This window comes from Cyprinodon variegatus, unplaced genomic scaffold, assembly GCF_000732505.1.
Source record: "Cyprinodon variegatus isolate N-32 unplaced genomic scaffold, C_variegatus-1.0 Scaffold186, whole genome shotgun sequence".
NCBI classification, from domain to species: domain Eukaryota; kingdom Metazoa; phylum Chordata; class Actinopteri; order Cyprinodontiformes; family Cyprinodontidae; genus Cyprinodon; species Cyprinodon variegatus.
Window position 1 is genome coordinate 897,768 of NW_015150639.1, and position 16,339 is coordinate 914,106.

The window sequence follows — 16,339 nt, forward strand, 5'->3', positions numbered from 1 at the left end:
TAATATAAATATAAATATATACACATATAACTCTTTGTTGTTGTTGATTTGATGCTGTAGCTCAATTGATCTCTATTCTTGTCTCTATTCTAATCTCACTGGATTGCTGATAGCCCATTGGTAGTTTAGGGTTGAGTGAAGTCACCGGCCGCCATATTGGTACTCCCTAGTTAGATCAGTTGCAATGCAAACTGTCTCTCGTTCTCTATACATATAGAAAGAATAATGCACATTAATGTTAAATGATTTTAAAGAAAACATACTGTTTTCGTAATTCCTGCTAAAGGAAATATATTTTATTTTGATGGTTCACATTCTTAATAACCTTAATCCATTTATATATAGACCAACATTAATGTAACTGGAAAAGGGCTGGGCAGAACCAGTGCTTAATTATATCCCACACTTTACATCAAATCAAACAACTAAACAACAATAAAAGTCAATGTTTACACATTATGCATATTCCTGCATGTAACTCCAATGTCTATACATGATGTTATGTATTATTTTGTATTTCATTAATGAATTCAGGGGGTCCAGTCACTTTTTAAGCACATTGCTAAGTAATTAAGCCTGAACGAAGTGTTAATCATGTTATATTTAAAAAAAAAATTATCCATATTAATCTTGTTTTGAAGTGTTGATATATCACTTGAATTATATTTGGGTGAGTTGATATGACAAATATCCATGTTATTTTGGTGTATAGGCAGTATTTCTTTAAATGGAGTTATGTATTTGTATTTGTTCCTTAATTAAATGCCTCACAAGAAACATGTTTATAGAAATGGTGTGGGGCTTTGGGTGTTATTACATGTATTAACATTTTAACATCACCCTGTGTGGCTAAATGTTTCAATCTAGGTTTCCCAAAGACGGTAAGCTAAGAAAACGGTGGGAACGGGCTGTGCGGAGGGAAGATTTTGCTGCAACAAATAGATCGATGCTCTGCAGCGAGCACTTCAAGCCAGAGGACTTCGACCGGACAGGGCAGACTGTCCGGCTTAGACCCAATGTCATACCATCTGTGTTCAATTTCCCGACTTCTCTTCAAAAAGTATGTCCCTCCTGTGACTACGTAGGAATAATTAAATCTTTTTTGTCTGGTGTGTGGTCCCAAGGCTTTGTCTTCCTGTCTAATGGTTTAGACTTTGCGGTGTGTTTGTGACAATTTTTATAATTCGACGTTAAGGTTGTGTCTCTTATGTTGTGTCCTAGCAAAAAGGAAAGAGAACCAAACCCACTACAAAGAAAGCAGAGGAGAGTCTTCCTTTGGACTTGACTAAGCCTCGTAATAAAGATGAACCTCAGAAAAATCTTGCAAGTATTTAAATATTTTGTTTCCCAAAAAGGTAATGCAATCAACCATTTTTACAAAGCCATGCACACACATTAAATGTTTCCTTCCCTCTTTCCACTAGGACCACAACTATGCATTGCCGACTTCCCCCTCTGCTCTGAAGGCAAAGCTTAGTGAGGCCTTGGCAAGAGTGGAAAGCCTCGAACGGGAGAAGCGCAACGCTAACATCCGAGAGCTGAGGGCTAAGAAAAATGTGGATTCAGTTCTGGAGGATCTGAGGGAGAAGACTCTAATCAATGAAAATCTGCAAGAAAACCTTGAATATTACTCAGCTATGTTGTTAATACTATTTGGAAGTATTGTATACATTCATAGTAAAATTATGAGTTAAGCCTGTTGGTGGTTATGTGAAAAAAACTTCCCAATAGGTTAATGCCGAATCAATTTCAGATTTCCCAGTACACTCAGATGCTGTGTAAAGGAGTAACAGCACATTTAATGCATTTTTGGTTAGTGTTTGATATGTTTTGGATTATTGACGGTCCAGCAGTGAAAGATGGCTCACCACTTCACCGATCAGAGTGGTTTTTATTTTTTTTTTTATATCATGAAAATCCTCTTTGTGTTATGAGTTTATTTGATCTTCTGTTCTGAATTTATGCATCGATTTCGTAAGATGCTTTTTTTTCCTCTGGGTTGATTTGTTCACAACCTGCTTGTAGGGCTGAGCGATGCATCGATATAAAAAATAAATCGATAGATTTTGAAGTGAGACACGAATATCGATCAAATCCCATATATCGATATACGCATTTCGATTTTTGTTTTGCTTTATATGTAAACGCTGCTCTTGCTAGGATTTGTTATATTTATTTAATTTTTAGTCTTACTTGTTTACATCTGTGGATTTGTTGTACATTATATGCTGACATTCTACTGTCCTTGGAATCCCAGATAATCACTCAATCGGCCATTTTAAATAAAACTACTTGTGAAATTATATTTGGCTTTGACTGTGATTAAACCTTTGCTCCCACTCTATGATAAAAATATTGGGAATTACACTGATATCAACTTTCTGCCTAAAAATATCGGTACTTTTTTTTCCACCCTCTATAAATCTACATCACTAAACACGTTATTATCATTAAAGAAAATAAAAAAAAGACTCATTGTCCTACTGTTTCACATTCCATTTTTTATTAAATATTTTTTGGAATACTTTTTTCCAATTCTTACCTGTATTTGTTTTTCTGATAGAATATTTTTAGTCCACTTAAACACTTGACGATAGATTATTTTTTTCTGCTTTATAAGTAAGCCTACTTTCCACATCATGTTGCAGGTTTTTATGCTAAACAACACAGCTACAACACTTTATTTTTTTATCCTGAGCTTTTCTAACTTAATGCTCAAGAAAAGACTTGATTCATTATTTTTACTTCCTTTTTTAATACCATTCTGAACATTTAACAGATATCTTTTGAGTTCTATGTCATATTTCAATTTGTCATTTAGTATTTTTCTATGATTTTGCTTATGCTGAAAAGCAACCGGTCAGTTCTTGCCTAGGTTTGTATCATCCTTTCCTAATTATGACTCTTTTATTCTGATCATTTTCCTTCCTTCCCAAACGTTGTTTTATAATGTTAAGAGAAACTCTATTCTAATGTTTAACCAAGATATTTTATCATTATTTGGCATATTTGGTCTTTTTCTGGTTCTGAATCTCACATGTTTTAAGTATTGTAATTAAGCATGATTTAATGAACTAGTAATGCATCGGCACGGTGTTGTGGGAGTTGTTTTATTCCTACCTTTCCTTTCTTACCCAAGTAGCAACATCTGCCACTGCTAATTAGAGGAACTAGATGCATGTGATCCTCCTTATATATTCTGTATGTGATGCTGCAAATTATGCATGATGTAAATTATCTAAAGAGCCTGCCTGCCTCATGCTTTGGTACCTTTGCCAGACTGTGAATCATTGTGTATGACCCTAGCCTCCCTTGCTTCAACCCTGATCTCAAGCTCCTTAAAGAGGATCCCCATAATTCAATTCAGTTTCACAACACACGTCATCTCATCCCACTAAAAAAATTAATTTAATCAGAACATAAAGTCTTAGTTGAGTTGTCAACAGCCCCTTTTTCGACTGAAAGCCCTGCGACAGAAACTGGTTCCACTGGTTCCAGTGTGTGCTCCTGACTGTTTCTTGCAGTTCAATGACTGTAAATATAAACTGTAAACCTCGTCCAATGTTGTGGCTAATTTATTGGGTCACTTTCTTTATAACAGTAGAATCTTGCAAAACAGGAGTGGCGTTTAAGTGTAGGCCGTGCTATTTCAGGTTAGAGACACATATAAATGAAATGATCAACCTGCTTCATGCATTGCTGAGTTTCAATGTATCTGCTCAATATGTGACTTGAATTAGGATTTTTTTCAAAGAGTTGACTGATTTATTAGATCTCCTTCCAGGCAGCAGTCGTCCTAAAGGAAGGTTGTATCCTCTTATGGCTCCATAACATCATGAGTTGAGAGAGTATGTCAAAGACCCATTACAGGCATGGCCTGGTAAAGGCACATCGGGACTATATGAAGTGTGTTGAAATCTATTGTGGATCACTCATCCAAAAGTCTTGACACTTTATCCTTACATGCTCATTTTTATTGGGGTATGAAGATCACAAAGTCACCCCTTGACAGCTTACCTGCTCTGTGATCCCACTGCTCTACCTTACGCAGAATCTCATCCTCACCAGTCTTAAGTGATTTTACAGCCGCCTGGTGAGTTAGCAAAGGAAGACCTATATCTTTCAAAGAAATGGAGCATGGTGAATTACATGGCTAATTAATTTGGGACCAATTAAAAAAGGAAATAGTTGCCAAATTTTCAGCACAGAAAAAAATAGTACAAGACACAGAGAAATTCCTAAATCAATGACAGTCTAGCTAGAAATGAGTGGAAGCTGGTCAAAGTCACAGGAGTGTATCGTAGTGATAATGGAAATCATTACCAAACTGGAGCTGCTGATAAGTGATGTGACAAAGGATTATTAAGGGAAAAAGATTAATGTGCCAGTTTATCTTAAGAAGCAGGCTCATTCAGCAAACAGTTAGGCCTATTCTACTTAAAGCTGAGTAGCTCATAACCTTTGTTAAAACTTTATATTTTATCTATGACGCTGTTTACATTTAATTTCTTTTGAATTAAGTTTTATTTGACAATCACCAGCGATTTGGTTGGGAGTGTGGCTGGCATCAGTGACAACTGTGTATTTAAGTTGCTATTAATAAATGTAAAAATAACAGACCTAATAAGCTCAGATTGAAACATACGTGTTGTGTTATATTTAAAATTAGCATTTTGGAATTTATGTGAAAGGTTTTAAGGTAGAAACCAATGTTTAATGTTCTGTGTAGGTCGGATCAATATTTTTAGGCCACAGTCGATAGAGAGCAGCATATTTATTTTTCTCTGTTTGGAGGCTCCATCGTTATGGGTGAAGTGAAGCTTTTCAGGCTTTTAGACGGTGCTGCAAGATTTTTTTTTCACTAAACACTTCAATTTAATGTGGCAAATGGGGTAAATCATTTGAAGTTTATGTGCTTTTATGAAAGGTGGGTATTTATGTTTAATTGACTTGTCGAATTTGTTAAATAATTTAAATGTAACATAAGAAAGTGTCAGACTAATTGTTCATTCATTCAATATTCACCATTGTTTATTCTCTTAAAGAACAAATAATACGATGATGCATTTGACCAATTGGTACCATGCATAGGCTACATACTGTCTATGCATGGTACTTTTCTTCGCAAACGTTATTTCTTTCATTGTTTTCATTCATTTAATTTGTATGATTTTTTTTTTATCTTGAACTGATTTACAAAATGTAATATCTTGTATTATTAAAGTCATTCTTAGGATTGCTATTATTATAATTTTAGAATAATGACAAATTTCGTCAGATTTTTTATTTGAAAGAGTGGATGTGCAGTTATGTAATAAAAATATTTTTCATTCAGTTTTTCCACTTTTAAGGATGAGCAATTTCTTCATAAACCTTTAAAGATTTATCGTTGGTTTATGAATATTGTTTTTAAGGAAAAGTACAGTTTTAGGTGATGTTATGTTATTTTTAAAATAGCTTTTGTAACTTTAATTTATTGCATGAAAATGGGATCATTGTACAGGGTGAATATGAGTCATAATATACTCTAGCATTTAAAAGCACTGGGCTTTAAAGTCAGTGATCAAAAGGAAATGTTTGCGCTTTTTTTTAGACAATAAAAAGCCTCCAGAAACAGTTTATTTAAATCATTTAGTCAAGTATCATAGTTTACTGTACATTCACAACATATGGTAACAGATTTCATACCCTGTGACCTGGTATATTTCAAAATTAATCACGACGGAAAGTGAAAATATTAGTTTTTATTCACTTAAGAAAGTAAAGAGTCACCTGAAACTCTTTACCAGGGGAGTCAGAGTACCAATGAAAAAAAAGAGTAACAAAATATTGAATCTTTTTTCATAAGTTAGAGCAGAGGTTTCGGAACATTTCATCTTCTGAATAACAAATTAGTACCACAGACAAATCACGAGCCAAACTCAGAGTTGAGTAGCCAGCTAACAAGAGACACTTCAAACAGATAGTTTTAAATATTTAGTCTAATATTATAGTTCACAGTATGGTCATAATAAGAGCTGTCTTTTGGAATATATATATATATATATATATATATATTTGAATTATAATTAGGATATAAATTGTTCAATGGTTATTTTTATTTTGAGGTAATGATTCACGAGAAACAGTTTGGTTAGTATTTAAGTTACGTTATGGTCACAATATGTGATATCACCTGTCATTTTGTCTGCCCATATATTTTTGATATTACTCAATTATACCAGTGTGAAAAAAGCAAACAAAATTGTAAACATAACACAACTGCTTTATGTTTTAAGATTAACAATAATATTAATAATAATAATAATATACATTTACACTGATCTTGGTGCTCTCTTTTTGTATGAGTTAAGTTTAGGGAGAATTTCTATGGAAGTCACAATTTTAGGAAAGGGCTTGTTTAAATTATTACTTTTTTATTGCCCTTTGTTTGCCCCACCCTCTTTCTCTTCGGTCTCACTTATACAGTTGGAGAGTAGAACTCTTCTTTAAAGCCAAAATACAGTTTAAAAGCTTAATAGCCCCTCCTACTGTTTTAACATACAGTCACAGAATATGCTGCAACAATGGCTGGGTTCAACGGTGACACTCATAATGTGGATTCTTTGCTGTTTGACAGATTCCTCAGGTAAATGCTGGAGTTTAAGGTGGAGCTGCGAGGTCTCTCTGCCGGCGTGAATTTAGCTGAAGGTCGGTTTATTGAAGATTTCAGTTCATCATTCCTTTTCCTCATCAGTACCAAAGCAGGGGTCATGTGCTCTGGGTTGAACTGCATGAGGAGCAAACAGAAAAAGAGAAAAATTGGAGCAAAATGTAGATTCTTTCTTTACAGGTTGATAAATCTTTCAACAATATCTTTCAATTTTTCCATATAGCTTAAGCGCAACAAAAAAAAAAAATTTTTTGCATCAGAGTAAATGTAACAAATTGATATTTCATGATGCTATTATGAAATAAGTATAAAACACAAATGATGTGAACGTAAAATATGTCAGATGGTCTGCATTTATAAATCAAATTCAGATTTTGTTGTAGTAGCGCTAATTTACACTGAAAAACATGTTTTGTTTTAAAGCTTTAAAGTTTCAAGTCAAATTTGAGTCACATTCATATGCGGTCCTGAATCTGACTCTGATCTGGTGGAATGTGACATCACTTGGAACAACTAAGGCTGATTAGATGGATTAGACTTTGATGTCACTCTTCATTAAATTTGTCACAATTTTGAGCCAGACAAAAGTAGTTAGCAAAACAGAGAGGAGCTGAGATAGTAGCACTGGAAAAAATTATCTAAAATAAGTAAAATTTTCTTTAAAAAATTTGCCATTATTTTGTGATGGTCAAAACATCCGACCTTTTCTTATTTAAGAGCTCAATATCTTATCCCACTGGTAAATTTTTAATACTTAACTGCACAAAGCAAGAGAAAATACGCTTATTTAAAAAAATATGCCATATTTCAGTTTTTACAGTGATGCACAATGGAGAGACAGAAAGACATTAATAAACCGTGTTCAAACTTTGTTCAAGCCTAATGGAAAAGCTTGTTAGGAACCGCCTGGATGTAAACAATAGTTGGTTTTTAAATTTGATATACGACTCTTCAAACAGAGGCCTCTAATATACTATAGAGGTTAGCGAACATGTGATGATCTGCCTTGTTCTGGCCTAATACACTGGATGTCATCCAGTCCCCTGCAGAGCAAAAACAATCTAAAAATAAATTAAACATTCTTAAAAATATTGTATTTGTCCTCAGTTGGAAAAAGTAAATAAGACTATAGAATGAGGATTTTGTAAGCTAATTAGATATTACAGAATTAGATAAAGTACAGTAGTTGTTTTTTCTTTTGGTACATGAAAATAATCTAATTCCGTTGGCAAACTGTCCCATTTCAAGGATCAAATCAAGAAAAAATACGCTTACCTCAAGACAAATCGACTTTAATTGATCTCACACTGGAGAAACTGACCTCTGCATTTAACCCCTCTCCTTGGGGAGCAGTGGGCTGCCACTGTGCAGCACCCAGGGAGGAGTGTTGGATTAAGGGTCTTGCTCATGGAGCCAACGTGCAGGCAGTGTTATGTAGATTATGTAGATATCAATATTTTACAATGATGTGGAGCTTAGAGGAGAGGTGCAGATATATATAACCCAAAATCACCCTCAACATTATAATCCTCTGTATAAACTGGTCCTCTGTGAAATTGTTTTGGATGTGGAGAGACAATTTCTTATGGTGAAAGGCATCAGATCTCATGAAAACGCCACAAAATAAAGAGTTTTACTCTGCATTTATCTATGTGTTTCCCACCCAGTATCCACTGACCCAATAAATGGCTTCTAATAAGCACTTAAACAATAGTTATGTTACCATGTTTACTGTAATGCTGCTGATGATGATGTTGTTATTGTTCATATTGCACATGCAAGTCAGTTTGGAGCTTCACACAGTTCACAGTGAAGTCAGAGGTAGGCAATATTTAAAAGGTAATAAGAAAGATCACACAAAAACACAGCAGCCTTATTATGCAGGACAGATAACCTTTTCTTTTTTTTTTCTTTTTTTCCCCTGTTATCTTGCAAAAGGATCAAACAGTGTTACATTTAAAATTTGATAATAGTCTGCTGAATTTCATTTGACATATTCTAGTATTTTGATTAGCCCATAACATTTTTCACACAGTAGGGAAATGTGGGTGTGACAGTGGCTAAATATTTATGCTCCTCCTAACTAAACGTTCTCAATGTAAGGGTTGTTTTTTTTCTCTAGAGGTTGCAGTTGGAGGACGTGCAACTGTTATTGCAGCTGAATTTATTAAAGGCTGCAAAAAAAACCTTGCTGAGTGAATGTCTGTCTGTTACAACGGCACCAAAACCTTTACAATTTGGTACATATTAGGGTTAGACAGTCAGGGTTTTGTACAACTTCAGGAAGCTTAAATAAAAAATAAATAAATACAAATGTAACATTTTTTTTACAATCCATTTAGCAGTTAATAAAGATTCTTTCTCAGTGGCTGAAATAAACTTTATTGTATTATGTTATAGAGCTTAAAAAAGTGAATAGTGTATAGAAGACATTGGCAGTTTTGATAGGATGTTTTTTATAAAAATTTATAAAATAGTCTAGTCAGTGTCTAGATAGATAGATTAAAAAAACATATAAACAACCCCACCAACTTTAAAAGCTGAGTTTAAGAACGTGGAGCTACAGAACGTTGCATAGTGCCTTAAGTTGGGCCAGTACTGGGGAACTTAACAAACGTTATAAAAAAAATATTGCACCAAAATACCCTTTAAAACTGTTTTTAAAAGAACAATTTGAAAGAAAATTAGAATTACTGTTTGAATAAAAAAATAAACCTTTTGTGTTACAAGCAACATTTTGTTGTATTTCTGTTTCTGTATTTCTGTTTATCTTTATATCTTTCTTTTTTTTTTTTTATGTTAATGCTCACCCATCAGTTGCATTTAACATATCTTTAAATTGAAGAAGTTTTAAATAACTTTCGCTTTTGGTCGATTTTGGTTACCCCAGTGGACAAAGAATGTATTGCTTTGCCTGAAGGCAACATTTCCCATGAGGACCAGCGTGGTTAATACCACCTGAGATTGATTAAGCTACATTTCTATTTCCAGTGGCTGTGTGAAAACTAAAAGTGATGAGGTAATCAATGTAAACAATGTCATATGACGATGTTGAAAATAAGTAATGCTTAACTTTGGTTTTGTAATTCAACTAGTTGTAAGTAGACGTATAATCACAAAAAATAGTGTTGATTTAAGTATCAGATCTAGTTGTGAATACTCACACCGGTGAGAAACCGAGGAACTGGGACCTCTCTGTCACTTTGGGTGCTCAGGTCCCACATGGACTGGGTCTGGTCTGACATGGTGGAGTTCATCCCTCTCTTGTGAACCCCTGGTGTTCCCCGCTTGAGTCTTCTCATGATATCACTCAAAGAGCTAAAGTTCCCATTGTGCGGCACTCTTACGATTAAAGGCTTCTTCTCCTGAGAGGAAAGAAAGGATCTCAGGTCCTATAGCAAATTTTTTATTTATATTTAATTGTTTTAGCATGGAGACCCAGCTACTTACTCTGGTAGAGTCTGTGTTTGTACTGGAGCTATGATTGTCTGTGTTCTTGTCCTCTTCTGAAAAGGACTCCATCCTAGTCGGTGTTCTTCTCTTATAAGGATATGAATTGATTGGATCTGGTGGAACATCAATTCTAGTTACAGCCCTCTCATGTTGGTTTGGCTGTTTCTCTAGAGAGCGTTCCCTGGATATGCTCCTTTCTTTTGTATGCTCCGGCCTGCAGGACAAACAGCTTTTTATTTTTGAGTTCACATCAGTTTTATTTCACTCTGTTAGGAGATTCTTATATGTATTTGCCTACCTTTTTATTCCATCTGAAACTGGTAGGCGTGTTGGCTCTGAGGTTACTTGTGCATTGCTGTAGAGATTAAACAATTGTGAGTGAAGTTTTGCATTAAACCTGTGCTGAAGTTCAAAGTTAGTTCACTGTGAAAACAAAAAGTATGGTGCTAAGCCATCATTTTAGCTATGAAAAATATGAAAACAAAAATGCAAAACAGATCTTCAGAGCAGCTCAAAGGTGATTTACTTTTCCAATTCAGCAGACAGCCATTCATTTTTGCATCAGTGCCTTCATCAATATGCAGATCATATGCTGATGAAAAAACTGATTGAATTCATGAGAAGAGGATATGCAAATGTAAACATTTAACACGTAAAGTGTTTCTTCCTAATCTGGGACTCAACGGTGGCTGCAATCTATGTCTTTTTTTAGTATATTCTGAGAGTCAGCAAACTGACACACAAAAATATAAGCATTCATTGTTGCAACAAATGAGACCTTGGTCCTGTGCCCAACAATGATAAGATATTCTGTGTCCAGGTAAGTATATTTTGACAGAAATAACAATCTTATTGCAATTACTGTAGGTGTTGAGCAAGAATGCATCGTCTAAGCCCTTTAAACATAGACATGGATTTTATTTAATTCTTCTGGAGCTTCTTCTGAATCTACCTTTGGCAGTTAAATATAATACTGAACTTCCAGACAAATACTCCAGCAGATTTTCCTAAAAAATACACACTCCTCCCTTAGTTAAGTGGATCTGTTATGTTACCTGTTCCTTTTCAAAGGCCCTGGGAATCGTGCTATTATGCAAATTTGTAATGCTAAAATCATATGGCCCAAATTCTGAGAGAAAGGTGGGTAAAGGTTTAAACATAAAGAAGGAGATAGATGTAGAGGAGACCCTTGAATATCTTCCTCTAGACCTGGGCCCCTTTTTCTTATTTTACCTACTCATTATGCGACCCCCAAGACAACCTCTTCCACAACTGGACAAAGAAAAGTAAAAAAATCACTCTAGAATGCTTTTTTAAAAAGTTTAGCTGCGTTCTATACTCAACAGAATTGAACATTGCTATCAATACATAAATAAGCAAAAACAACACTCGAAGTATGTCCTCCATTTAATTCCTTTCTACCATACCTCCTTCAATTACACTTTTCCACCCCGAGGGAGGTGGACCTACCATTTGGGTACCACTGCACTAATGAATGAGCTAATGTATGAATATAATGGCCAATACCAATGAAGAAAAAATAATCTTAATATTGGGCCTCATTCAACAAGCGTTTGTGTGAACAATGTCACATTCACCATCTTTCTCCCATTTATAATCATCTCTCAAGTACGAATACATTTTACGAACACATGCTCAAGACTTGACGTAGGAATCTTGCGGAATCAGTCAGTCTAGTTTTTCATTAAATGACGAGAGTTGTTATTACTTAGAAGCAATTCTCAATTTTATTGGGCTACATTATGCAACCATAGATTATGTTTTTATTGGCTGATTGCAAAACTATTTGTCAATAAACCTAAAGCTGATATGTCTGTATCCAGGGGACACCATTTATTCAAAAGAAAGAACAGTCAGACATCAAGCTACTGTTGATTAAATACCATCTGAAAGTTCAGGAAGAGGCTTGGCAACGTGTTGCTGCTTGAAACTCCTCTAATGTTAAGACATGCATTCATTTAACTTCAAAGCCACCTTGGCTTTGTTCTTACATAAAATATGTAATGTAATGAAGGGATGACAAATGTGGTCTGGAGATGTACAGTACAGGTGTGCATGTGTGTTAAAAGAAGATTTTTGCTGTGTCACTTAAATGAATTATGCTGGAATGCATAATGTTGGTTAAACATTGGTTAAATCTGATATAGATCTCCCACAGTAGGAGGAAAAGTAAGTTAGAACAAGTATACAAGAATGTTGTTGCATGAGACGCAATGTCCACAATAGTTTGATTGATGTATCGCTTTAGTTCTGACCGAAACTTCCCCTGACCCAGCCCAAGGACAGGAATAACCCCCCAACGGGCATCCCCTGTAGATGGCTCACAGCCAGGGCCAACAGCCCCGACTAAGTGCCCTCAACCAAACAAACTCTTCTAATCTTCACTGCAACATCAGCCAGGGACAACCATCACTAAGCCTAGCCCCATCACCGCCACTAAACCAACCTAAAAGTCAGCCGCCCTACACCTGAAAAAGGATGAAACCCCTCAACAGGACCCTCTGCCTGAATATGCAGCAGCTCCAAACCAGCCTGGTTGACGTTCCGCCAACAGAACAACGAGCAGATAAGAAACCAGAGAACCCTGCCAATGTCAACAACCTCAGCTCTCACATTAATAAAACAAAACCTGTCCACGCCAGCCTGGAACTCACACCAAAGCCAACCCACCCCTCCATGCCAAGTACAACCTGCCAGCCACCGCTGTGCTGCCAGAAGGTGCACTTAACAGACCCACCCACCTGACAGCGACCTCAGTCGGCCCCAGGATAGGAGCCAGAGCAGCAGGCTACAGAGAACAGGAAGGTCAGTCCAGCACAACAAAGACTGCACACCCCACAAATTCCCCCAACACAGACCCAGAGGCATTTAAGCATGCCAGAGTGCGCCCCATCACAAAGCCCACCATTTTGCGTATGACCTATAAAGCTGATTGAACACAACTTAGTAAGGTCAAATATCCAACAGCTGCCACACAATGCCAATGGCACACACCACAACCAGGAGCTGTGTTTAGCAGACTGGTTATAACCAGTTTGGTAACCCATTACTCAATCACTCCAAGGCCCCAGGTCCATCCACAGCCCAGACCCCAAAAAGAACAGGTGGGAGAATCTGTTAACAGCTGTAGGCCCCATAAGTCTGTCATTAGTGACTACAGGAGTGTTAATTTTGACTACATATTTTCATTTAGATTTGGTCAAAGCCTTGTCAAATTTTCTGCTCTATATTCATTTTAGTTTTTGACCCAAATATTAAACCATTCAGGAATGACTTTTAAGGCCCTCTTGGAATCTAAAGGGAATTTACTCTGTACAACAAAAGAAAAGATTCATCCTAATATGGATTAAAATTACGAGAAATAAGGTCACAAACCTTTAAGAGATTGGACTTCTTAGCAGAACCTTCTGCTGAACCTTGGACTTCTTCTTGCTAACGTTTTTAAGTTATGCTCTAGTTTTTGTACATGAACAAAGGCCAATAAGAGAATATTTTCTCTATTTTTGCTGACAAATGTAGAACTATAACTTTAAGCCATGCAGGGTAAACAGCAGAGGCAGATAAAGGTGATCTTGTTAAATAAGACGTAAAACAAAATTTTCTCACCTATGTGTGAAATAATCTGAGTCTGAAAACTAAAATTACACAGTACCATGACACCTCTTCCTTATCCTAAAGCATGGTGGCAGAGGCACCATGCTGTGGGGTTACTTTCTTTAGGAGAAGCATTGAATCTCACTACAGAAAGGAAGATGAAAGAAGCTAAATAGAGAGGAAAAGATTTTTAACATCTGCAAATGCATCTTGTATCAGGACAGGGACAAAGAATGGGTGTAAACAATTGTTGTTATGCGAACATATTCTCCCATCCATGCCTCATCTATGCTGTAATGCCTGGTTACATAGAGATCATCCAGCTACTATACCTTTTTCTTTCCTCAAGGTGTTCATTGCAAGGTAATCTCTCCTTAGCGGGTTTTGCCTCATTTATTTCCAGGTGTAACATTTTCTCTGCAATATTTCCATTTTGTTCATTTAGAAGAGAAGCAGAATGGCCGCTGTCTTTGTGAACAACACCCATTGCTTCCCAGTCCAGGAGGACATCAGGAGGTGGAGATGGAGGGTTACTTAGTTCAGACTCAGCAGAAAGATCTTTTAGGAGCTGCAGCTGTGAGGAGTCAGTGGCCTGGTGAGGCATGCATGCATGGGTTGCAGCAGGGACTATCCAAGTGTCAGGCACTGGTAAGGATTCAGCAAACAGGATCCTGAACTCTTGGTCAAACGAGTCGATAATCTGTCCTCTCAGGACTGTGATGAGTTGCCGGTGCAGATGGACGTCACTCCATGTGAGGCTGAAGGAAAAACCAAAAAAATATTCTGGTAGCAGACTTTAAAGAGAGTTTAATCAGCTTTGCAATGAGTTTTCTTTTTTACCTGTAGCTGCCATGAATCACTGTCTCTAAATCCACCAGGATGAAATTGGATTTCACATCCCCAACCACCATCCTTCCAGTCCTCGAACAAAAGGTTTTCCCTCCAAGAATACGAGTCTTTATGTTCTATTAAAGAAAAATCTTAAAGTTAAATTTGTAGTGGCAAGAAAAGGAGCATCTCTCCTTTGAATATGTTGCTAAAACCAGATAATTAGACTAAAAATGTGATTTTTTTAAAGTTAAAAAGTTTTTTTTTAGCATTTGGTGGAATTGTCTCCTCTCACAAGTTTGTCTCTCGAAAGGAAAATTGTAGGTCAGAGTTAGATTTCAAGACATTTTAAAGCTTAAAATCCCAAACTCACCTAAGAACATTTATGTAAATTTCTGACTTCTAAAAAATAAGTCCAAAAATAGTGTTGTGTTTTTTTTTTATCAATCCTGCAAATCAAAACTGATTTATAATTTGCACTGGTCTGAAAATTAAAAATGTTGGCATTTCATTTGTTGGCAAACACAGAAGAAAGGTTGTAATTTATGTTACCCTGTTTAAATATCTGGTTACAACCTGCCTGCAATTTTAATTACACATAGAAATTGGACTTTAATCAATAAATCTATGTTATTTTAGGGCTATTTTACACATGAGTACCAAATCTAAACAATCCTAGATAGATATTGGTTGAAGTTATAAAATCAAATGACAAGAGGAATTTTCATTCCTCAGAAGTCTGGCAGAAGAGGAACATAAAAGAATGAAAACAATTCAAAGCACTCAGCTGAAAGGTTTCTGAGGAAATTAAAATGAGTACTTAGATATGACTATGGGGGTTACCACAGTTTAATCCTGCAGAACAACTTTGGGTTGACAAAATGAAAGGTAAAACTACACTTAACATACCAGCATGACAGCTCAGGCTGCAACCGGTCTGATAAATGTCCAGGTAGGTAAGTAGGTGCATTAAGAACTGAAATTTTAATTATCTTCATTCAACACAGCAGTTTGTTTCTGTTTGGAAATTAATGAGATTTCTTGAAGAAGATAATAAAACCAATAACCAAGAACTATTTTGTAAGTGCCAATTAACCTGTTTACATAAAAAAAAATACATAATTTGTTCAAGTTATCCATGCTAACTCAATCATCAATGACAAACAATCAAATTGTTCTTATAATTCATATCCAGTTTTTGCTATATTTCCTTTGGTATTCTAGTAATCTATTTTCACTGGTAGGCTTTGAGATTAATAGGCCTCTTTACATTTAATCTTTTATTAATAATGCCAGAGATTCTTTGTTAGACCTAAAGCAGTGCTATAGCTGAATCTCTCCAAAATATCAGCATTATTATCTTATATCTTATATTCTTTTTCTATTAACATAAGGGGTATGGATCATTATGGCTTAACTGTAGATGATGGATGGATGGATGGATGGATGGATGGATGGATGGATGGATGGATGGATGGATGGATGGATGGATGGATGGATGGATGATGGATGATGGATGAATGATGTATAGATAGATAGATGGATAGATGATGAATGGATGGATGGATGGATGGATGGATTGATGGATGGATGGATGGATGATGGATGATGGATGGATGATGGATGGATGGATGGATGGATGGATGGATGATGGATGGATGGATGGATGGATGGATGGATGGATGGATGGATGGATGGATGGATGGATGGATGGATGATGGATGATGGATGGATGGATGGATGGATGGATGGATGGATGGATGGATGGATGGATGGATGGATGATGGATGA

General features: G+C 36.0%; 2 protein-coding genes across 3 annotated transcripts in view; one reads left to right on the top strand and one right to left on the bottom strand.

Moving 5' to 3' along the window:
- Positions 1–2,308, top strand: part of thap3 (THAP domain containing, apoptosis associated protein 3) — a 3,436-nt gene extending 1,128 nt beyond the window's left edge. Inside the window, exons 2-4 of one of the 2 annotated variants that reach the window (XM_015379146.1) lie at positions 868–1,060; positions 1,222–1,323; positions 1,425–2,307. In XM_015379146.1, coding sequence (XP_015234632.1) covers positions 868–1,060; positions 1,222–1,323; positions 1,425–1,694 — 565 coding nt within the window. In that variant the 3' untranslated portion in view covers positions 1,695–2,307. Of the gene's footprint in view, positions 1–867; positions 1,061–1,221; positions 1,324–1,424 lie in introns of both variants that reach the window. The other variant, XM_015379147.1, reaches the window with a different exon arrangement.
- A 3,765-nt stretch (positions 2,309–6,073) lies between these two features.
- LOC107087523 (protein FAM83F-like) overlaps positions 6,074–16,339 on the bottom strand; it is a 14,622-nt gene continuing 4,356 nt past the window's right edge. The window contains exons 3-8 of the mRNA XM_015379136.1: positions 14,561–14,685; positions 14,053–14,478; positions 10,404–10,460; positions 10,103–10,319; positions 9,817–10,017; positions 6,074–6,769 (exon numbers count right to left, since the gene is read on the bottom strand). Coding sequence (XP_015234622.1) covers positions 6,590–6,769; positions 9,817–10,017; positions 10,103–10,319; positions 10,404–10,460; positions 14,053–14,478; positions 14,561–14,685 — 1,206 coding nt within the window. The 3' untranslated portion in view covers positions 6,074–6,589. The remainder of the gene's footprint in view (positions 6,770–9,816; positions 10,018–10,102; positions 10,320–10,403; positions 10,461–14,052; positions 14,479–14,560; positions 14,686–16,339) is intronic.